The 23,792-nt window shown below is 46.4% G+C and overlaps 1 protein-coding gene across 5 annotated transcripts in view; it reads left to right on the top strand.

Moving 5' to 3' along the window:
• The window catches only part of FRY (FRY microtubule binding protein), a 653,558-nt gene that overhangs the window by 586,509 nt on the left and 43,257 nt on the right, over positions 1 to 23,792 (top strand). For all 5 annotated transcript variants that reach the window (XM_073613350.1, XM_073613351.1, XM_073613347.1 and 2 more), the window contains 2 exons: positions 3,231 to 3,401; positions 17,903 to 18,103. In XM_073613350.1, the coding sequence (XP_073469451.1) occupies positions 3,231 to 3,401; positions 17,903 to 18,103 (372 nt within the window). The remainder of the gene's footprint in view (positions 1 to 3,230; positions 3,402 to 17,902; positions 18,104 to 23,792) is intronic.

Genomic DNA, 23,792 nt, shown 5'->3' with positions numbered 1-23,792 from the left:
TAGGCCAATATGTATTCTTCTACATATTTTTGGTAAAAAAAAATCGCAATAAGCGTATATTGATTGGTTTGCGCAAAAGTTATAGCGTCTACAAAATAGAGGATATTTTTATTAATTTTTTTTAATAATGGCGGCGATCTGCGATTTTTATCGTGTCTGCGACATTATGGCGGACAGATCAGACACTTTTGACACTATTGGGGGGGAGGGCTGGGCTACAAGTGACACGACAGTAATCACTGCTCCCGATGACAGGGAGCAGTAGATCTCTGTCCTGTCACAAGGCAGAACGGGGAAATGCCTTGTGTACATAGGCATGTCCCCATTCTGCCTCTTCGTGAGATGATCGCGGGCACTGTAGCACATGGTGGGGGTGCGCGTACGCCTGCACGGCGGCAAATTCAAAGGGGCGTACAGGTATGCCCATTTGCACAGCCGTGCTATTCTGCCGACGTAAGTGTACATGCGGCGGTCGGCAAGCAGTTAAGGCCGGGTTCACACTGGTACAGCGCGGCAGTCGTATGACTGTGGATCCAACTTTGCCCTGCGACTTCATGTCCGACTTCAATGAACGGGATCCGACTTTGATCCCCCTTTGAGTCTGGAATGAATCTTGAGGAGGAACCCCTTGCCAAACCCCCCCCCCCAAAGACCATACCAGACCCTTCAATGGCGTTGGGTCTCCCCCAAATCCATACCGGACCCTTATCCGAGCACGCAGCGGCAGGTCAGGAAAGGGGGGGGGAGCGAGCGCCCCCCCCCCTCCTGGACCATATCAGGCCACATGTCCTAAACATGAGGGGGGTGGACCCCCCCACCCTAAAGTTGGTTCTTTTGGGCGGGGGGGGGGCTCCGCGCCCCACCCAAAGCACCTTTTCCTTATGCTTATGGGAAAGAGCCTCTTTCCCACAACCCTGGCCGGTGGTTGTGGGGGTCTGTGGGTCTGTACCCCTACCCATTCACCCAAAAAAAGTGTCAAAGAACTAAAACCAGCACACAGGGTTTTGACAAATTCCTTTTATTAAAGCAGCTCCAGCGTCTCTTCTCCCTCCAATTTTCGCTCCAATGCACAGAACACATTCTATGCATTAAGGTGAAAAATCTTAAGGCTTTAAAACTACTTGCCAACCAGCAGCCGTCGTTATACGGCGGCAGGTTGGCTCCCCTGTGCGAATTGCCTTAGCTACACGGCAGCCACTTTAAGGGGTATAGCGCGTGCTGTCGAAGCCGATGCACGTGGCTGCGATGTCCACCGGCGATCTGCCAATGTAAACGGGGATCTGTCAATTTAAACAGACAGATCCTCGTTCTGTCAGGGAAGTAGAGAGAGATCTGCTGTTTCTAGTAATCAGGAACAGCGATCTCTCTCTACTCCCTGTCAGCATACTCCCCCCTACAGTTAGAAACACCTCCCTAGGGAACGCTCAACCCCTTGATCGCTTCCTAGTGTTAACCCCTTCCCTCCCAGGGACATTTATACAGTAATCAGTGGCTATTTTTAGCTCTGATCACTGTATAAATGTCAGTGGTCCCAAAAAAGTGTCAAAAGTGTCCGATGTGTCCATCGCAACCCCGCTAAAAATCACTGATCACTGCCATTACTAGTAAAAAAAAAAATATATATAATAAAAATGCCATAAATCTATTCCCTATTTGATAGATGCTATAACTTTTGCCCAAACCAATCAATATACGCTTATTGCTATTTCTTTCATTTCACCAAAAATATATAGAAGAGTACATATTGGCTTAAGATGATAAAGACATTTGTTTTTTTACAAAAAGTTTTTGAAAAACAAAAAAAAAATTGTGTTTTTTTTTTTTTTTTTTTTTTTAAACTTTTTGAACTGATTTTTGTTTATAGGGCAATAAATAAAAACTGCAGAGGTGATCAAATGCCAATAAAAGAAAGCTCTATTTGTGGGAAAAAAGGACGTTAATTTTCTTTGGGTACAGCATCGCATGGCCGCGCTATTGTCATTTAATGTGCAGTTCGTTCTGCACTCCTGTGACCCGTTTTCAGCAGAGAGCGGGCTGAAGTCTGCTGTCTGCTGACATCATAGAGCCGGTCCAGGCTCGGACAAGATTGCGACAATGGAGTCCACATGCCTGGACCAGCGAGCCGCTGAGAGACTGAGCAGGCCTCTCCCGCCCTCTCCACAGCCCAGTGCTCCAGTGAGAGTGGGGGGGGGGCAGAGAGCCAGTAACTGACAGTTACCGTCTCTCTGCTCGGGGAGCTGTGAGAACCATGCGATCTGCAATGTTGAATCACTCAGTTCTCCGCGTTCGAGCCAGCCGGGGACATCGGATCGATGCTGCATCCACCTAGGTAAGTATTATTTTTAAAAAAAGGAAACCGATACGTTTCATTTAAAAATCATAAATGTAGGATGCTATGGACCAATCTTGCTCCAGCTTTCTTTGTGTCAGATTTTGTATGCGAATTGTAAATATGCCACCTGCTCGAGAATCTGCTTGAGATTTATACCTGTAAATATCTGTACAAATATTCATGGCTTGTACGTTTTTGGCCAATATCCAATTAAAATATGAATGCTGCCTATGGTAACTAGGAAACTAAATTAGGTTATTTCCTTTATTCTTCTAGTGCCAAATGTAAGAATATGATTATCCATTGTGGATTGGCACTTACATAAGTAGGACAGACTAATATGTGTGTGTGTGTGTGTGTGTGTGTGTGTGTGTATATATATATATATATATATATATATATATATATATATATATATAAAATATGGTAGTATAATTAAAAAAACACTTGTGTTTATTTAGTCACTCCATGTGCCCATGAACTATTTAGAGATGCCAGACATTCCCACCCACTAGACCAAGTAGTTTCAAGTAGTTTCCATACATGTTTCTCCACCCCCTTTGGTTTTCCCTTATCCTTATCATCACTCCAGCTTTCTGCTGCTCTGGATGTCTAAGCTAAACATTTACACAATACCAAGAGGTTCACTAGGAGGAAGCAGCTGGCTTGTTCCCTTTGAAAAGTTCCTTGAGCCTGAGTCGCTCATTTTGTTCAGCTTTGGTTTTAAGGCACCTGTCCAACATAAATAGTTAAAGTGCAATCTAAAAATAACAGGCAAAGGAATTAGGTGTGGACTGGAAAGCCTTACAGCTTAAAGCTAGATGCCAGCATTAGTAACAGAAGCTATTACAAGGAGCCGTTTTCTGGTGAAGATTTTAATTGCACTTAATATTCCCAGGTCATCTTTTCTTCATGCGGTGATCTGGATTTGATCGAACACCAGACCAGTTTGGTGTCATCAGAGGATACAATCAGAGAGCAGGAGATCATGGATGATACAAACAGTGAGCAACAGTTCCGTGTCTTCAGAGATTTTGACTTCCTGGATGTGGAGCTTGAGGACGGAGAGGTAAGAGACAAACAATGGTCCTTTTAACTAGTGTTCTACCAGAGTCATTTTTCCTTTTTTTAAATGGACATTTTAGGCCTGAAGGTTTGTTAAACCCCCTAAATAGTATATATTTTCTAAAAAGCAAAAACCCTGGTGAATAAAATTGTGATAAATGCAATTTTTTAATGTCCTATGATATTGTCAAGTAAATTTTAGTGAACACAAACACTATATATTACCCAATTTTTGTAAAATTTAAAAGATGAGGTCACGATGAGCAAATAAATAACCAATTCCTTTTTTTAAGCCTTAAAATTGCACATGTTCGTTAACGGCAGCAAACTTTGGTACCTAAACGTTTCCATAGGCATCACTTTAAAAGTCTCTATAGATTATCAGTTTAGAATTAATTGTAAATGATGGCCCAAGAATAATTACTCTCGCTCTGATGTTTGTAGCGATATGTAACACATGAAGCGCAATTGTTTTCACATCTTCCATCCATGTACGTGGGGGTGGGAAACCGTAAAATGTGTGTGTGTGTGTGTGTGTGTGTGTGTGTGTGTATATATATGTATATATATATGTATATGTATATGTATATATATATATATATATATATATACACATACAGTACCTCCCTCACATTTTTTAAATTATTTTGTTATATCTTTTCATGTGACAACACTGAAGAGATGACACTTTGCTACAATGTAAAGTAGTGAGTGTACAGCTTGTGTAACAGTGTAAATTTGCTGTCCCCTCAAAATAACTCAACACACAGCCATTAATGTCTAAACTGCTGGCAATAAAGGTGAGTACACCCCTAAGTGAAAATGTCCAAATTGGGCCCAATTAGCCATTTTTCCTCCCCGGTGTCATGTGACTCATTAGTGTTACAAGGTCTCAGATGTGAATGGGGAGCAGGTGTATTCAATTTTGGTGTTATCACTCTCACTCTCTCATACCGGTCACTGGAAGTTCAACATAGCACCTCATGGAAAAGAACTCTGAAAAAAAAGAATAGTTGCTCTACATAAATATGGCCTAGGCTATAAGAAGATTGACAAGACCCTGAAACTGGGCTGCACCATGGTGGCCAAGACCATACACCAATTTAACAGGACAGGTTCCACTCAGAACAGGCCTCGCCATGGTCGACCAAAGGAGTTGAATGCATGTGCTCAGCGTCATATCCAGAGGTTGTCTTTGGGAAATAGACTTATGAGTGCTGCCAGCATTGCTGCAGAGGTTGAAGGGGTGGAGGATCAGCCTGTCGGTGGTCAGACCATATGCCGCACACTGCATCAAATTGGTCTGCATGGCTGTCTTTCCAGAAGGAGGCCTCTTCTAAAGATGATGCACAAGAAAGCCCGCAAACAGTTTGCTGAAGACAAGCAGACTAAGGACTTGAATTACCAGAACCACGTCCTGTGGTCTGATGAGATCAAGATAAACTTATTTGGTTCAGATGGTGTCAAGAGTGTGTGATGGCAACCAGGTGAGGAGTATAAAGACAATTGTGTCTTGCCTACAGTCAAGCATGGTGGTGGGAGTGTCATGGTCTGGGGCTGCATGAGTGCTGCCAGGACTGGGGAGCTACAGCTCATTGAGGGAACCATGAATGCCAACATGTACCGTGACCTACTGAAGCAGAGCATGATCCCCTCCCTTCGGAGACTGGGCTGTAGGGCAGTATTCCAACATAACGACCCCAAACACACCTCCAATACAACCACTGCCGTGCTAAAGAAGCTGAGGGTAAAGGTGATGGACTGGCCAAGCACGTCTCCAGAACTAAACCCTATTGAGCACCTGTGGGGCATCCTCAAACAGAAGGTGGAGGAGCGCAAGGTCTCTAACATCCACCAGCTCCTAGATGTCGTCATAGAGGAGTGGAAGAGGACTCCAGTGGCAACCTGTGAAGCTCTGGTGAACTCCATGCCCAAGAGGGTTAAGGCAGTGCTGAAAAATAATGGTGGCCACACAAAATATTGACACTTTGGGCCCAATTTGGACATTTTCACTTAGGGGTGTACTCACTTTTGTTGCCAGCGATTTAGACTTTAATGGCTGTGTTGAGTTATTTTGAGGGGACAGCCAATTTAAACTGTTATACAAGCTGTATACTCACTACTTTACATTGTAGCAAAGTGTCATTTCCTCAGTGTTGTCACATGAAAAGATATAATTAAATATTTACAAAAATGTGAGGTGTGTACTCACTTTTGTGAGATACTCTGTGTATGTATATGTGTGTGTGTGTGTGTGTGTGTGTGTGTGTGTGTGTGTGTGTGTGTGTATATATACACTGTTTTTTGTTTTTTTTTCAATTACCTTTTTTCTATCACATAGAAGGCCAATAGTCCCCTATGTGATAGCATACTTTAGTGACGGTTTCACAGATCCTGCTCCATGAACGTCTTTCCCAGCCACAGCAGCCGGGGAAAGTGACAGCCAAACCAGGAAGTGACGTAATACACATTGCGTTCGTGTTCATTGACAGGAGCCTGAGATCAGTAAATGGGGGGCCCACCAAGGGTAGAATTTGTCTAGTTCCTGGAGTTGGGCATTAGGATATTTATACAGGTATATATGTTTTCTTCGAAAGGTTATGCAATGAAAAAAGTCTAGAAAATAAGTCCCTTAAAAAAAATGGTAATTTTCCTTTATGTGGCATTATGCTTTCTGAAAGATGCAGGCACTTGGACTTTAATCGGTCCTTACATTTAGATTACACAACATAAAGTCATTAATTGTTTATAAACAAACATAGCAAAGCTGTCTACAGTACTGGAGGCTGCATACCAATGACTGGACTCCAGCAAACATTGGGGGTTGATTTACTAAAGGCAAAATAGACTGCACATTGTAAAGTGCAGTTGCTCCAGAGCTTAGTAAATGAGGTAAAATTCCACTTTACAAAGAATACCCTATCGCATGCAAGGAAAAAAAAATAGCATTTCTTTCTCGAACATCACGGGACACAGAGCCACAGTAATTACTGATGGGTTATATAGGTATCACTGGTGATTGGACACTGGCACACCCTATCAAGAAGTTCAACCCCCTATATAATCCCTCCCCCTTGCAGGGATACCTCAGTTTTTACGCCAGTGTCTTAGGTGATGGACGTGTAAAGATGTCCTGTGCTGAGCTCCAAAGGGAATATCCTGATGTCCTATACTGGGGCAAGCCAGGCGAACCGGATCCATTCAAAGTGTCTTTTTATGGCCGAATTGAATGGTACCCGGGCCTCGTGTCCGAAGAAACGAGGTTTTACCCGTAATGCTTCTCTTTTTAGAGAGCTGGACCCCGCAGATCAGAAAATGGCTTTAAACTTCCTAATTTCTGGCGAGGTGCTTTACGGTCCCAGAACTGTTGGATCCCCCTACTGATGGGGGCCCCAGTCTCTGACGGTTTTTTCAAACGGAGCCCACCGTGAGAGGTGAAGATTGGGTCTGTGTAAACAGCACCCTGCGGCTGGATAAGGTAAGAGGAGATTCCACAGAATTTTTGAGTTCTAGTGGCTTTTCTCCTTTAAGGTAAATGCATGCTATGCCTATTGTGACCACCGGGGGCTGCCAAGAGCACAAACCTACACATGCTGACTCTGTCTCAGGTGTTGTAATCGCTGTTTATGTCCCAGCGTATCAAGCAGGCTGCAAACAGGTAAGGTGGAAAGGGGGATTTTTCATGTTTGAATGTTCCCCCCCAGGCTAGAGAGGGGCCACAGGGGTCTAGAAAGTAGTTATACCACCCGGGCTCTGCGGCCTAATGGCCACCATCTCTCAAGATAGCCGTTCAGGCAGATCTTGTTACCAGCCTCCCTCCCTCCCCCCCCCCATCCCCAGCCTTTCTCCGGAAGCATGACAGGAGAGTCGGCAGCGCGGGAAGCGCTCGTTTTTTTCAAAACTCGAGGGTGGGGGGCGGTAGAGGAGGGGGCGGGACGTCAGCACAGGTGCTTAGACTCCCACTCAGGCCAGCTGCAGGCTATTAGAGGCACTCTGTACAGGTGCACACAGCCTTCTGAGAGACACAGAGCTGATGGTCGCATGTAAGGTGGGACACAGGCATTCTCCTAGGCAGCATTTACTGAAGTAACACCAGACTGAGCATTGGGTAGCAAGGCTTTTAGCCAGACTACATCGCTCAGCGGGCAGTGTTCATTTGTATACCTCACACCTTGTTGCTTTGCACTATGGGTAGAAGAGGTTCAAGCACCCCAGGAACCAGAGACACTAGGGGATCTCGTTCTGGTTCTGAGGGCCCCCTGTCGGCAGCATCCTCCCCCCCTAAAGATGGGCCAGGGACGGCTAGCCAGGGAGGGCCATCGGGGTCAGGGGCTACACCTGCTTCTGGCACTTCAGCCCCTGTATATATTACACAAGAGGTTTTTTCCTCAACCATTAATGGTCTAGACTAGAGGAAAGATTAATGGCCGTGATTACGTCTTCACTCAGTGGAAGAAAACGCACTAGGCTTTCCTCTGTTCCCCAAGACCCTCAGACAGAGGAGCTCTGGGATAAAGGAGATGAATCCCTTTCAGAGGATCGGGATGGGATGAATGATTCCTCTTCGGAGGATTCAGGTGGAGAGGGACCCTCTGCGACTTCCCAAGAGGAGAAAGTCTTAGTGCAGATCCTCACTGGATTGGTCTGCTCCACATTTAAGTTGCCCATACCTGAAACTGCTAAAGAATCCTCTTCTGCTTTGGGGTCACTGAAACCTTTCCAAGCAGCACATGTTTTTCCTGTTCATACTTTCCTTGAAAAGCTTATTTATTCTGAGTGGGATCACCCAGACAAACGTTTTTTTCCGCCGAGAAAGTTTTCAACACTTTATCCGATGGAAGAAAAGTTTATTAAAATGTGGGGAATACCGGCTATTGATGCCGCCATTTCCTCCGTAAATAATAGCCTGACTTGTCCTGTAGACAATGCTCAGATGCTCAGGGATCCTGTAGATAAAAGGATGGAATCCCTATTGAAGGATGTTTTCTCCTTAGCAGGATCAGTGGCCCAACCTGCAGTAGCAGCGATTGGAGTCTGTCAATACTTAAGAGACCATGTTAAGCAGGTCATCAAAGTATTACCTGAACAGCAGGCCCAGGGGTTTGCTAACCTTCCAGCGGCCTTATGCTTTGTGGTTGATGCCATTAGAGATTCTATCGTGCAAACCTCCCGTCTTTCACTGGGGTTGGTGCATATACGTAGAATCCTATGGTTGAAAAATTGGTCAGCCGAAGCACCATGTAAGAAGCTACTGGCTGGGTTTCCATTTCGTGGTGCAAGGTTGTTTGGAGAGGACTTGGATAACTATATCAAGAGAATCTCTTGTGGGAAAAGCACTCTCTTACCTGTCAAGAAGAAGAGTAAGCGTCCCTCTTTCAAATGGACTCTTTCCCCAGCGCCGGGGGCTTCAGCCTCCAGGCAGTCTCGACGGCCGCCTCCATCGGGGTCCAGAGACAAGAGTCAACCCCAGGGACAAAAGAAGTCCTGGGGAAAGAAGCCTACTAGGCAAAACACTAAGACCTCTGCATGAGGGGGCGCCCCCGCTCACTCGAGTGGGGGGAAGACTGCGACAGTTCTCAGAGCTCTGGCACGAGGACTTCCAGGACAGATGGGTAGTCTCCACGGTAACCTTAGGGTACAAGCTGGAGTTTCAGGAATTCCCTTCTCCTCAGTTCCTCAGATCAAATGTTCCCAGAGACCCAGAGAAGAAGCAGTCGCTCCTTCTAGCGTTAGAGCGACTTTTGTCGCAGGAGGTCATTATGATAGTTCCCGCAAAGGACCAGGGATTGGGCTTCTATTCCAACCTTTTTACGGTCCAAAAGCCAAATGGGGATGTCAGGCCCATTTTGGACTTAAGGGATCTGAACCGATTCCTAAGGATTCAATCCTTCCGCATGGAATCAATTCGAACAGTAGTTCCCACCCTGCAGGGAGGAGAATTTCTGGCATCAATAGACATCAGAGATGCATATCTGCATGTGCCCATTTTTCCTGCTCATCAGAAGTTTCTGCGCTTCGAGGTAGGAGGGCGCCATTTCCAGTTTGTGGCTCTGCCTTTCGGGATAGCCACTGCACCTCGAGTGTTCACAAAGATCTTGGCTCCTCCTCTGGCCAGATTAAGGGCTCAGGGTATAGCTGTCATAGCATACCTAGACGACCTGCTCTTGATAGACCGGTCGGTAGCCTCTTTGAATGGAAACTTGAGGACCACGGTCAGGTATCTAGAACACCTGGGTTGGATCCTCAACTTAGAAAAGTCTTTCCTAAAACCAGTAAGAAGACTGGAGTATTTAGGTCTGATTATAGATACAAGCCAGGAGAAAATATTTCTACCCCAGGCAAAGATCACTGCTTTGAGAGAGCTGATTCTGACAGTAAGGACCAAGAAGGGTCCCTCAGTCTGCCTTTGTATGAGGCTACTAGGGAAGATGGTGTCTTCATTCGAAGCAGTTCCCTATGCTCAGTTTCACTCAAGAATGCTGCAACACAGTATTCTGTCGACCTGGAACAAGAAGGTTCAGGCATTAGACTTTCCGATGCACCTGTCGCATGCGGTGCGTCAGAGCCTCAATTGGTGGCTCATACCCGAAAACCTGCAGAAGGGGAAATCCTTTCTACCGGTTACCTGGACGGTGGTAACAACAGATGCCAGTCTGTCAGGTTGGGGAGCAGTTCTGGAACAGGCTGCGGTCCAAGGGGTATGGTCCAAGACAGAGAGGACCTTACCCATCAACATTCTGGAGATCCGGGCGATACATCTAGCTCTAAAAGCCTGGACTATCAGGCTACAGGGTTGTCCTGTCAGGATCCAGTCCGACAATGCCACAGCAGTGGCTTATGTCAATCATCAGGGAGGCACCCGGAGCCGAGCTGCTCAAAAAGAGGTGAACCAGATCTTAGTCTGGGCAGAGATGCATGTGCCATGCATATCGGCAGTTTTCATCCCGGGAATAGAGAATTGGCAGGCGGACTATCTAAGTCGCCAGCAGTTACTTCCAGGGGAATGGTCTCTGCATCCCGACGTCTTTTGGGCCATATGCCAAAGATGGGGGGTTCCAGATGTAGATCTCTTTGCATCCCGATTCAACAAAAAGATAGACAGATTTGTGGCAAGGACAAAAGATCCTCTTGCATGCGGGACGGATGCGTTGGTGATTCCGTGGCATCGGTTCTCACTGATTTACGCATTCCCGCCTATTCTGCTACTACCACGACTCCTTCGCAGGATCAGGCAGAAAATGAAGTCGGTACTTCTGGTGGCCACCGCTTGGCCCAGAAGGACTTGGTATGCAGAAATAGTAAGGATGACGGTGGGTTCCCCGTGGACCCTACCGGTACGCCCAGACCTGTTATCTCAAGGTCCAGTGTTCCATCCTGCCTTACAAACGCTAAATTTGACGGTTTGGCTATTGAGACCCACGTTCTGAAGAGTCGTGGGCTCTCAGGTCCTGTCATATCTACCTTGATTAATGCAAGGAAGCCAGCTTCCAGGATGATTTATCATAGAGTCTGGAAGGCTTATATAACCTGGTGTGAATCCAGAGGTTGGCATCCCAGGAAATATGTCATAGGTAGAATCCTTGATTTTCTACAGATGGGATTAGAGATGAAGCTGGCCTTGAGTACCATCAAGGGCCAGGTTTCTGCTTTATCAGTATTATTTCAGCGGCCACTTGCTTCGCATTCTTTGGTCCGAAACTTTATGCAGGGGGTGATGCGTCTTAATCCTCTGGTTAAAGCGCCCCTAAACCCCTGGGACTTGAATTTGGTCCTGGCTGTGTTACAGAAACAGCCTTTTGAACCAATAAGTCAGATTCCTTTGGTCTTGTTGACAAGGAAATTAATTTTTCTGGTGGCCATCTCTTCTGCTAGAAGAGTATCAGAATTAGCAGCTCTTTCCTGTAAGGAGCCTTATTTGATTATACACAAGGATAGAGTGGTACTACGCCCTCATCCTAGTTTTTTACCGAAGGTGGTTTCTGATTTTCATTTAAACCAAGACATTGTTCTACCTTCCTTCTTTCCAGATCCCTGTTCTCCGGAAGAGAGATCTCTACATTCGTTGGATGTAGTAAGAGCAGTTAAGGCCTATCTAGGGGCAACTACTCAGATCCGCAAGACGGATGTTTTGTTTGTGCTGCCAGAGGGTCCCAATAGAGGACAGGCAGCGTCAAAAGCTACCATTTCTAAATGGATTCGACAGTTGATCATTCAAGCTTACGGTTTGAAACAGAAGATTCCTCCGTTTCAGATCAGGGCACATTCCACAAGGGCTATTGGTGCTTCTTGGGCAGTGCATCACCGGGCCTCTATGGCTCAAATCTGCAAGGCCGCAACCTGGTCTTCAGTTCATACATTCACCAGATTCTATCAGGTGGATGTGAGAAGGCATGAGGATATCGCCTTTGGGCGTAGTGTGCTGCAGGCAGCGGTACAGGGTCCTCAGGTCTGATTGCACCCTACTTGGTCGTGGTTCCCCCCCCCCTCAGGTAGCATTGCTCTGGGACATCCCATCAGTAATTACTGTGGCTCTGTGTCCCGTGATGTTCGAGAAAGAAAATAGGATTTTTTAAAACAGCTTACCTGTAAAATCCTTTTCTTTCGAAGGACATCACGGGACACAGAGGTCCCGCCCCTCTTCTAGTACACTATATTGCTTGGCTACAAAACTGAGGTATCCCTGCAAGGGGGAGGGATTATATAGGGGGTTGAACTTCCTGATAGGGTGTGCCAGTGTCCAATCACCAGTGATACCTATATAACCCATCAGTAATTACTGTGGCTCTGTGTCCCGTGATGTCCTTCGAAAGAAAAGGATTTTACAGGTAAGCTGTTTTAAAAAATCCTATTTTTTGCTTGCACATGATTGGATGATGGAAGTCATCAGAGCGTCTGCTCATTTACTAAGCTCTGGGGCAACTGAACTCTGCACAGTCTATTTTCCTTTAGTAAATCAACCCCTATGTTTTTTTAGAGCGAGGTCGAAAAGGACACATTTTAGGCAAATGCCAATGTCGCTAGGTAGCAGGTCCAGGCCAGGAACAAACTAATCATTGACTTTTAATGGTAAAAAAGTGTCTTGGTTTAGATACTGTGGACATATTTTGTTTGCTGAGCTTGTATCGGTGAGCAATGCCCTAAGAACTTCTGACACGTTTGGTAGGAATTTCACTGGATTTTTGTGCACATGGTATGTGAGTGCAACCCATGGATCAGGACTAATGTAAGCCTCCTGGATCACCACAGAATGGACTATGACAAAGACAATTAGAGAATACAGTATTGCCAGCTATGTTTTTAATGTACAATACACATTACAATACAAGTTATTTAACCTGATTGGATCATTCATATGCCTCTATGTTCATTAGAACTTCATTAGTATATCTTTAAACATTCGCATTCCATTTCTAAGTGTATACCACTGTCAGTTTTGTCTCATTCTCATAGCAAATGTGTGTATAACTGTGGTGACTATATTCTCTAGAGACTTAAAACAGTTTTTCTCTTCGTTTTTTTTTTTTTTTTTTTTCTTTCTTTGTTTTGTTCTTGTTTTATCTGCTATCCAGGAGCTTCAGGTAAGATGATGATATTCTAAAAGTGAAAGTGTTTTTGACGTTCCAGGCACTGTCTGTCCATTTTCATAGTAGATTTCTCACAGATCACTCAGTAGCCATATAAGGCCCTATTAGAGGGAGCAGAGCTTCTTAGATGCATGACTTGTGCACCTAAAATATATTGTTGGTAGCATGAATACATTTTTGCTGTGGTTTTGGCAAACGACTAAAGGGGGTTTTGCTGCTAAATAAAGAGGACTTAAAGTTTCACACATATTTGGAGAGTACACTTCTGGCTGGCTGTTGTGAAAACTGCCTTTTTGGCTGCCTTAAAAGGTAACTCCCTCCACTTTATTATTCTTAAATTACACCATCATCCAAAAAAAACCCATAGAAATAAATGACCTTTTAGTACTGCTGCATACTAGATTTCTTTAACATATTCAAAGCCCAAGTCTGGGCACCAGAAAATAAATACCCTTGCAGTGGGGCCTCCCTGCACTGTAATGGTTAAACTGTATGTTCACCTTTTCCCAAAAAATAAAAAGGCAAACTAACACACCTCCCCCCATCCCCGATGCACTTACCTCCATTGTGATGAATTGCCACTGCCCAGGCAGCCAGTGTAGCAGTCAAGGGATTTGAAATGCCCGCTCTTTTTCTCCTTTCCTTAAGGCTGGGTTCACACTTATGCAAATTGGATGAAGGGAAAACCCACATCCAATTCGCATGACAGGAGAGTGTGACTGGCTCTCAATGGAGCCGGTTCACACAGCTCTCGGGCGGCCACAGTCCGCATTTGAAAAGGGTCCTGTGTGTCTTTGGCTCCAAATCAGGCAGAAATTTGGACCTGATGCGCACCTGAATTGGTGAACAGGGACGCACCGGACCCCATGTTTTGAGCCGCAGCAAGTGTGAACCCAGCCTAAGACTTCTGCGAGCGATTCCGATTGTGCAAAATAGTCACCTGCCAGCACAGACCAATCAGAATCACTGATTAGTTCCAGAAGCTCTAAAGAAAGCAGGGGAAGAAGAGAGGGGATTTGAAATCCCTGCACCGCTGTGACAGGGGTGTGTGAGGAGGATGTAGGGTGTGTTTTCATGTTTTTTTTTTATGAAAAGGTGAACTTACACTTTAAATGCTTTTTATGTCTAGGGTTTTAGGAATAATCTGTAATACTTACCTTATTATTTGCTCCAGCAGCCATTCACCAAACTGTGTGACCAGTCCCCCACAACCTCTTTTCTAAGGTGCTCTGGCCGACAGTCACACATTGATGTTGTCATATGTAATGCAGAATCTGCATTGTATATAAGGACAGTGATGGCCTGCCTACAATCTGAAGTGTCACAGAGAAAAGTGTCTTTGGCCAGAGGAACAAGGCATACGATAAGTATCGCAACCTTTTCCTCTAGCTCCTAGACTTAGCAATCATTTATCCTTTGTAGTGCAAAAGGGACCCACTGAAAGGTTACTTGCTAATTTTCAGAATTCAGCTTTATACATTTGCAAAGAAAGGTATAAACAAAGTTGTCTAATATCTAGAGGAGTTTAAGGTACCCATGGATATAATATAACACAGCTAATGATTGTGCGTGACTCCTACAAGATGACATAGGACTTTGTTGTTTGTTCCCTCAGGGAAGGCAGATCATACTTGCCACTATATACGCACAGGTATTGTCACTGAGTACAGAAGACAGTGCAGCAATTAAAGTGGAATCCTGGTATAACCCTAACTACTCGTAAAACTGTGCCCTCTCCGCCCTGGCACCTATACATACTAACCTGTGTAAGAAAGATGTGTATACTTGCCTTTCTTTAGGCTGCTCCAGCCTAGTCACTTGACCTCGCCCTCCCCTGTGTCAGTCAGCACTACTGCAGAGGAGTGGAGGGAGCGCCCACAATGGATGGACCATTGAAGTTTTATGAGTGAGGTCACCACTCCAGGCTTTACTAGCCATTGTGCTCTTTCCTCTTCTGTGCAGCCACTGCTGCCTGACACAGTGGAGTGGGGATCACATGGCTGGAGCAGCCTGACAATAGGCAACCATACAGACCTTTCTTACACAGATTAGTGAGAATAGGTGTGGGGAGGGGACAGTTTTAAGGGTAGTTAGGATTGTTCTTGAATTCCACTTTAATTTTTGTATGTGACGTGCACAAACTGGTAGACATAGGGTAAACTGGAACCCTATGAGACAGTAATGGGGGTTTGTCTGATATAGTGAAATGGTGGATCTGTATGTCAGACAAAACAAGTATGATTCTTTTCTGTACTATCTCATCTATGCACATGGCCAGTATAACGAGTAGAAACAGGTAAGCATAAGGTATGTATAAGCTTACAGTGTATGTTACTGTAATATAAAAATAGGGGGACAGTAGCAGGTAAGTGAAGAAAGCAAACCCAAATCCTAGTTCTCCATCTGCTTGTAGGTGCAGGTGCCCTTTAAAGTTGAGACACGTATGCTTTTTTGGCCATACTTCTCTTATGGGTCAAAGAGGTACAATTACTTTTGTCCTCCTGTGACCCAGGATTGCCCACTAGCAGTTGACGGGGCAAAGACGACTCAGGCTCAGGAATCACACATCTTGTGCAACACTGCGTGGTGATTTACCCTCTTTACCTACATACTAACAAGCAGATTTAATCTGATGCAGGTGTTAGTGTTTGTAATGAAAATTTACAGGGTGATTCCATAATTTTTTCCTCAGAATTGAGTGATTCCATAATTTATGCCCTGTGCTTGTTCTATAAATCTAATTATTACTGGCCACCACAATTATTTTTCTTGATTTCTTTTAGTGTTTCTTAAAGCCAGAAAGTTGCCATTTGAAATGCCTTTAGTTTTTGGCTGTGATCTGCTTTTTTTCTACAACAATAAACAACTGAAGGGACATCCTCAGGGACTAGTGATTCCATAATTTTTGCCAGGGGTTGTATATGAAATGTAGAGCACATACCGCCTGCTTATGACATTTCTGGCATTCATAGCCCAGCAAGGTCTGCCTGACCTACTCACTGAAACCCATGAAGAGAAAGCATAGCAACCTTATTTGGCCCAAGACTGAACAAGAGACAAAGTACAGGTTTGGAAAATTTTAATTGTTAGAATTTGACACACATAGATCCATCCAGTGCTGGAATATGGGTTTGTTGTGAACCAAATTGCCATGCAGAACAACTGGTTTTGGTACACTTGTACAACAGCCCAAATGCACAGAAACAAAAAGAAACGCAGATTTAGGCCTGCAAGGCATCCATTTTGTAGGTTTGAAAGATTTCACTAACTCCCATTTGTTCTCTGCAGATACTATAGAGACAAGCTATATAAACTATAATTTAGTTCGGCATACCATAGATAGTGTATGTTGAGCATTAAGGGGGTCCCAATAGCATCTGATTGAAAAACAAATGGATTCCGCCATCCATACAATCAAGTTGAATAGTAGAATCCTCCCCACAGACACATTGTATTCTTACAGCGGGAACTCTCCACTGTTAAAATTCACTGATCATCAGATGCAGCTTATTGCCTGCAGCCACCAATGAAAAAAAATTTCCAACAAGCCCGGCTGACAGAAGTCAATTATTAGATCGATTTCTGTCGAGACAAAGTGGCCACACGTGGTTTGAAATTCGGCCAGTCCCTGCTGAACTAGTAAAATTTTGATCCATCTGTGGCCAGTTTTAACCTACAAATACCAATTGAATTTCACCTGTTATCAGTCAGAACTATAAGGGATGGTTGCTGATTTGCTGCTTAGGGCTAGTGGGCTTGCGCTTTCCCTTTATTAAAGTGCATGTATGGCTAAAACTTTTAAAAATATTTTTGGATAGTGTAGGAAATGTTTGGGACCCCTGTCAGGATTGGATTTTCTGTACTAGAGAGTCACCATGAGAAATAGAGTGGTTGAATCTACCTAGCAGGTGCACATATGTTGGAGCTATGAGCACACTTTCACTTGTTTACCTATCTGTTTTTTTTTTTACTGAGTTCAATAACTCAAGCTCCAGTTTACTCATTCAGCTGAATGAGTCAGAGCAGTAACTAATTTCACCCCTCTACTCGTTGGGATAAACATAGGCCCATATTTAAACTAAAAAACGTATAAATAAATAAAAAAAACCAAAACCATTGTCGTCATTGTAGCATCAGGGGCTTTTGCAGCAGGATTGGAAGCCATCTGCACAGTTATCCACTGTCAGTATAGCAGTAAGCTTGATGGCATTAAGACTTACCGTAGCCTAAATCTAAAACATATAACAAAAAAGTCTTGGCCTTCATACTGTATGTATGAATGTGTAGTGAACTCAAGCACAAACGAAGTTAGTTTCCTGCTTTTCTTTTAATCACAAGGACTACTTCCTTTTAAGTACAGCAAGTAATTAGTACATTGTTTAGAGCATAAGGTACAGGAAGACGGTTCTGTGATAATGCTTAGTCTCCAAACCACACTCTATGTGCAGCCTGGCCATTTGCTGTGGGCTTTTTGATTATATACCACTTTTCAGAGGGCCCTGGCTGGAAGACGAGGCTTGCAAAGATTGTGAATCTCTCTGAATTGTAACTTAATTCATTCTGAATGTATCATTGGCTTGGCAGTAAGCTGTGGGAAAAAGCAGTCCATGCATTCGCTGATCTTGTGAAAATAAAGGCTCTTTGAAGAGTGGCCAGAGAAACATGCTATTCGTATGACATCTAATTAAACACTTAGGCACTGGGTGGGTCTGCATGGCAGGCATTTTTAGAGAATGGGAACGTGCAGATAAAAACACTCATACACGTCTGAGTGAGAACACTGAAGCCCTTCTGATTATTTCAAAATCACAGATAAGTAAATAGTTTTCACTTGGGAAATAATTTTTATTCTTTGTGTCATAGGATCCTGTGAATGTATCAGTGCAGTTTGGTCATCAGCTTCTAATTTTTGTTCTTGCAGGGAGAAAGCATGGATAATTTCAACTGGGGAGTTCGTAGGCGTTCTCTGGATAGTCTGGACAAGTGTGATATGCAGCTCTTGGAAGAAAGCCAGCTGTCGGGAAGCACGCACAGTCTGAGCAAATTGAACCAGGATGACTCAGATGAATCTTCTGAAGAAGAGGATCTAACTACAAGTCAAATTCTGGAAACCTCTGACTTAGTAAGTGTAACGCTATTGTTAGTAGGAATGGGGCAGTATGGTAAACACACCCGTTTGTGGCTTACTAAACCTTCAAAGTGGTTTTCCAGAATGTAAGTCATCTTTCTGTCTGGGACCACCTTGTACAGTAATATGGCATCATTCCCATGTCAACCAAACTCCTGCAAACACCCAGGGTCCTCCATATAGGGCACACTTTTATCGGCATGACTGTGTTATATGATACAAGCTAGTTGGCATTGCTTTTCTAATGTACAGAGAATCATAACGGCAAGGGATCTCCTTCTAAGGCTCGGTTCACACAGGGGCGACTTGTCAGGCGACCTAGTCGGCCTGACAAGTCGCCTCCCGTTCTGTGCTACGGAACCGTTCTAATAGGAGCGACGCAAGTCGCTCCGACTTAGAAAAAGGTTCCTGTACTACTTTGGGGGCGACTTGAGGCGACTTGCATAGACTTCTATGCAGAAGTCGTTTTGCAAGTCGCCTCGGAAGTCGTTTGCAGGTCGCCTCGCTGAGGCGACCTGCAAGTCGTGCCGCCCCTGTGTGAACCGGCACTAATATACCAAATGGGGGCATGTTTATTTTATACATTTTCTTTACTAACTTTTATAATAATTTTAATACATATAGGCATTTCATACATATCCTGCCAGATGCTGGAGCTGTAAGCACACTTTCACATGTTTACCTATCTGTTTTTGGTTGCCTTGATAAAAAAAGAAAAACTGTTTTTATAGTGTTCAAAAACTCAAGCTTCAGTTTACTAACACAGCTGAATGAGTCAGAGCAGTAACGCATTCTACCCCTACTTGTTGGGATAAACATAAGTCCATATTTAGACTAAAAGAAATAATAAAGAAAAAAAATAACCAAACCGTTGACATCATTGTAGCATCAGGGACTTGTGCAGCACAAGTGGGTGCCATCTGCACTGTTGTCCTCTGTCAATACAGTAAGCTTGATGGCTCATGTCATATTAATATTCCAATCATACAAATTATACACTATAATGTATATAGTATTTGGGGATAATGAAGATCTTTCTGTGGAAAGATTGTTTCTCATTCGACAGACACAGCGCTTCCTTATTCAGAACCATATTTTTATATCACCCCCTAAAGGAGTAGGACACTGGGCAGAAAAAAGACTTGGCCACACTCATGGGCAGTCCTAGGTGATATACACCCCCCTCTCTGCTATAGGCCTTCGTTTTTTTTTTCTGCCTAGTCAGGAGTAAGGACCTAGTTCCCTGCTGGGATCTCTAGTCCTGGCAAATTTTATTTTTTGGGGGTTTTTTTCCTGGATTTTTTCTGGTGAGATCTGCAATCAACTACCGGACTGGGCGACGGGCTGGACATTTGATCCAGTGGTCTGCCCAGTCTGGCCAGCAAGCGTGTGCAGACCGCAGCTACGCACTAGGTCGGCCACAACAAAGCCCCACTGGACGGAGCTGGCCCTGCGAGTTAAACGTCTCGCGAGGTCGCAGATGACTGGGTCTGGGCTCGAGTCGCAGCGTCCTTCATGGCCGACGGCCCCCACTTCGGCAGCGAGGAGGTTCTGTCTGGAGCGGTGCCCACCTGGTCCTGGTATGGTGATTAAATGTCCCCTCTCTCCGCTTGGTGAGTTTGCGGTGGACCTGGGCCCCTCCTTGAGTCAGTCGGTCCTGCGGGTTTCCCTCCACCCTTGCACCCTCTCTTCCTGGGGTGGATGGTCCCTGGAGGTCCCCTGGTAGCCCCCCTTTCCCCCTCCCTCCTCTATATGGGGTAGTGTGGTGCCATGATGGATCCAGGGGGGTGGGGTTGAGTACTGGTGGGCACGGGGTGCGCGCCGCCAGGTGCAGTGCTTACTGGGGGAGAGGGGGAGGCACTGGGGGCTCCTGGGGGTCCGGTGCCCAGATCCTCTCTTTCAGGGGCCTTCCTGGGATCTGTGTCAGCCTCGCATAGCGTGGCCAGCGGCCATTTTGCCATGATGGATCCAGGGGGGTGGGGTTGAGTACTGGTGGGCACGGGGTGCACGCCGCCAGGGGCCATTTTGCCATGATGGATCCAGGGGGTGGGGTTGAGTACTGGTGGGCAAGGGGTGTGCGCCGCCAGGTGCAGTGCTTATTGGGGGAGAGGCGTGGTCAGCGGCCATTTTGCCATGATGGATCCAGAGGGGGTGGGGTTGAGTGGCCAGCGGCCATTTTGCCATGATGGATCCAGGGGGGTGGGGTTGAGTACTGGTGGGCACAGGATGCGCGCCGCCAGGGGCCATTTTGCCTTGATGGATCCAGGGGGGTGGGGTTGAGTACTGGTGGGCACGGGGTACAGTGCTTACTGGGGGAGAGGGGGGAGGCACTGGGGGTCCGGTGCCCAGATCCTCTCTTTCAGGGGCTTTCCTGGTGTCTGTGTCAGCCTCGCATAGCATGGCCAGCGGCCATTTTGCCGTAGCCGGCGTCTTTTCCCCTTGCTGACGACTTATGGCTGGCGGTCATGTTTGTGAAGCGCGGCGGCCATGATTTGGTGGTTTTTGTGCTCAGACAGCGGCGGCATTACTTTGTAGCCCAGGTGCCATTTTTAGCAGACGGAAGCTCCTCCTTTTGTTGTTGGTGTTCTGGTACCACTACCGGCGTGGGGGGTGTCCCTTTGCAGTGGTCGCTATTGGTGTGGGGATCTCTTCTTCCCCTATGGAGTCTCAGGAGCATGTTTCCCTACCTGACCCCCTATCAGAGGCTGCAGGTCCCTCTGGATCCCAGTCATTCGTTGACGCACTGATGGCGGCCCTGGAGTCCTTTGTGTCCCGGGTGGAGGTGTTGGGCGGAGGACTAGCAAGAATCGCCTCCCGCCTTCCCCTGCTTCATCTGTCTCGTCAGATCCTGAATCTGATTTGGCTGCCGTGGATGGGGCCCACACTGTGGGGTCTGCGGCCGCGCTCCTAGATTTTTCAGACAGTGAGGATGATTTTTCTGCCCTGGTGGCTGCGCACGAAAAGGCGCTGGTGGACGCACTGATTGCATCTGTGCGGGAAACTTTAAAAATGGAGGATGCAACCGCGGCTGCGGTGGATATGCCGGTCCCTTTTGGCACTCACAATCCGTCTCACGCGGCAAAAGTGTTCCCTTATCTCTCCTTTTTTGTCAAGTTTGTTTATAAGGAATGGGAGCGTCCAAAACGTCCCTTTGCTGTCCCAAAGTGCTTTCGAGGAGAGTCTTCTCAAGATGTGAAGGACTCCACCTATCGTGGATCCTCCTGTCTCTCGATTGAACAAAGCCACTATGATTCTGGTTGAAGACTCCTTGGCTTTTAAAGATCTGGCTGACAGAAAGGCAGAGTGCTTGAGCCGCACTATGTTTACTATTGCGGGTCCAGCGCTTCGGCCAGTCCTGGCCATTGCCCTGGTGTCTCAAATGCTGACAGAGTGGACGAAGCTGTTGCGCTGTGACCTGGGGGGTGATCCGTTTTCTCCTGCCTTCACTAAATTGGCGGACCAGATCGTTCAGGGGCTGCAGTTTGTGATGCCTCTTTTTCATGCATCTCCCTTGCTTTCTAAGCTGTCTGTTTCAGCGGTAGTGCTTCAGCAGATATTGTGGCTGAAGTGTTGGACCAGGCCTCTAAAAAAAAAAAAAAAAAAGCCCTAGCTGATCTACCTTTTCAAGGCGATCGTTTGTTTGGGCCACTCTGGATAATATCTTTAAGAGTGTCACAGGGGGGAAGATTACTTTTCTTCCACAGTCAAAAAAGAAGGAGCCACGTCGCAAGCGTGGTCCTTCCTTCTCGGCACACAGTTTTTTCGTCCCTCAGGGTCCACTGATAAAGGCTAAAAGTCTTTCAAGCCCCCCTCAGGGGGTTCCAATTGACCCTAGTCGGACAAACCGAGAGCGGGGTTCTCCAGGCCCCCAGATACAGCTCCTTCGGCATTGAAGGGCCGCCCTCACCCGGAGTCCGGGTGGGGGGACACCTTCGCTGGTTTCTGGGCCCGTGGACCTCTCTGATAAATGACATGTGGGTCCACTAAGTGATTCTGTCTGGTTACAAGATCAAGTTCCAGTTGTGTCCCCAAGCAGATTTTTTCCATCCAATCTGCGTCTGTCTCCGGACCGCTTGTTAGCCCTCCGGGGCACAGTGCAAAGCCTGTTGCTTTAAGGGGTTATGGTTTCGGTGTCGGAACGTTTCCAGGGTTTTTATGCAAACCTGTTTACGATCCCCAAAAAAGAGGGTACGGTACGTCCGATTCTGGACCTCAAGGCCTTGAACCGCTTTGTGCGGGTGCGGAAGTTCAGAATGGAGTCCATTCACTCCTGCACATTCTGATGTGTGCACAACACCAGCGATTCCTGTGCTTCACTGTGGGAGAGGAGCATTAACAGTTTGCGGCGTTACCCTTTGGTCTCACCTCCGCTCCTCGGGTCTTCACCAAGGTGTTGGCCCCGGTTCTGGTGCTGCTGCGCCAGATGAGAATTGCTGTTCTGGGCTACCTGGACAACCTTCTGTTGCGAGCAGAGTCCCCAGTGACCCTGAGGGGTGACGTGGAGATCGCTATTTAGACTCTGGCAGATTTTGGGTGGCTGATAAATTACCAAAAGTTTGCGCTGGTTCCAGTTCAGAAATTGGTTTATCTGTGTCTGACTCTGGATTCCGCTCTGGCCAGAGGGTTCCTTCCGCAGGACAAACTCCAGAAATTAAAGGCAGCAACCCGCTTACTGCTGTCCAGCAGGTGGGTCTCCTTGTGGACTTGCATGTGGGAGCTAGGCCTGATGGTGTCTACGTTGGAGGAGGTTCCATTTGCTCAGTTCCATACGAGACCCCTGCAAAAGGAGATCTTGTTAAAATGGGACAAATGTCCAGGGTCTCTGGACAGTCAGATTCAGCTAAGCCAAGGAACCAAAGGGTCCCTGATCTGGTGGCTTTGTTTCCCGGCTCTTCAGCAGGGGAAATCCTTTCTCCCTCTGTACTGGATTGTGGTCACCACTGATGCCAGTCTGTCCAGGTGGGGAGGAGTACTGGGCCTGAGCTCGGCTCAGGGTCGCTGGACACTGGAGGAATCCAGCCTACCTATCAACATCTTGGAACTCCGGGCAATCAGACTCTGTCGGGATCATTGGACAGATCGAATTCAGGGGCTCCCGATACTGATCCAGTTGGACAATGCCACGGCGGTGGCCTATTTAAACCACCAGGGAGGAACAAGGCGTGTGTTAGCAGGCCTGGAAGTAGCAGGCATTCTCTGGTGGGCAGAGCATTTCGTCCCAGCCATCTCCGCTGTGCATATTCCGGGGGTGGACACCTGGCAGGCGGATTACCTCAGTCGACAAGTGTTGGACCAAGGGGAGTGGTCCCTTCATCAGGAGTTATTTCAACAGATATGTCTGCGTGGGGCTCTCCAGAGGTAGATCTGATGGCATCCCGGGTCAACAGGAAGATGCAGAGGTTTGTGGCCAGGTCCCAGGACCCTCTGGTGGACACCTCAGACGCTCTGGTGGTTCAGTGGGGCCAGTATCGTCTTATTTATGCCTTTCTTCCTCTCAAGCTTCTACCTCGGCTGTTATGCAGGATCGAGGCCGAAGGTATTCCGGTCATTCTAGTGGCCCCGGACTGGCCTCGTCTGTCCTGGTACGCCGACCTGGTGCATCTGGTCGCAGACGTCCCGTGGTGGCTGCCTCTCAGGGAGGATCTGCTATCCCAAGGGCCAATCTTCAGCCAGGTGTTGAAGG

This window comes from Aquarana catesbeiana, linkage group LG02 (assembly GCF_042186555.1).
Source record: "Aquarana catesbeiana isolate 2022-GZ linkage group LG02, ASM4218655v1, whole genome shotgun sequence".
Taxonomy (NCBI): Eukaryota; Metazoa; Chordata; class Amphibia; order Anura; family Ranidae; genus Aquarana; species Aquarana catesbeiana.
This window is presented reverse-complemented; position numbering and strand designations above follow the sequence as displayed.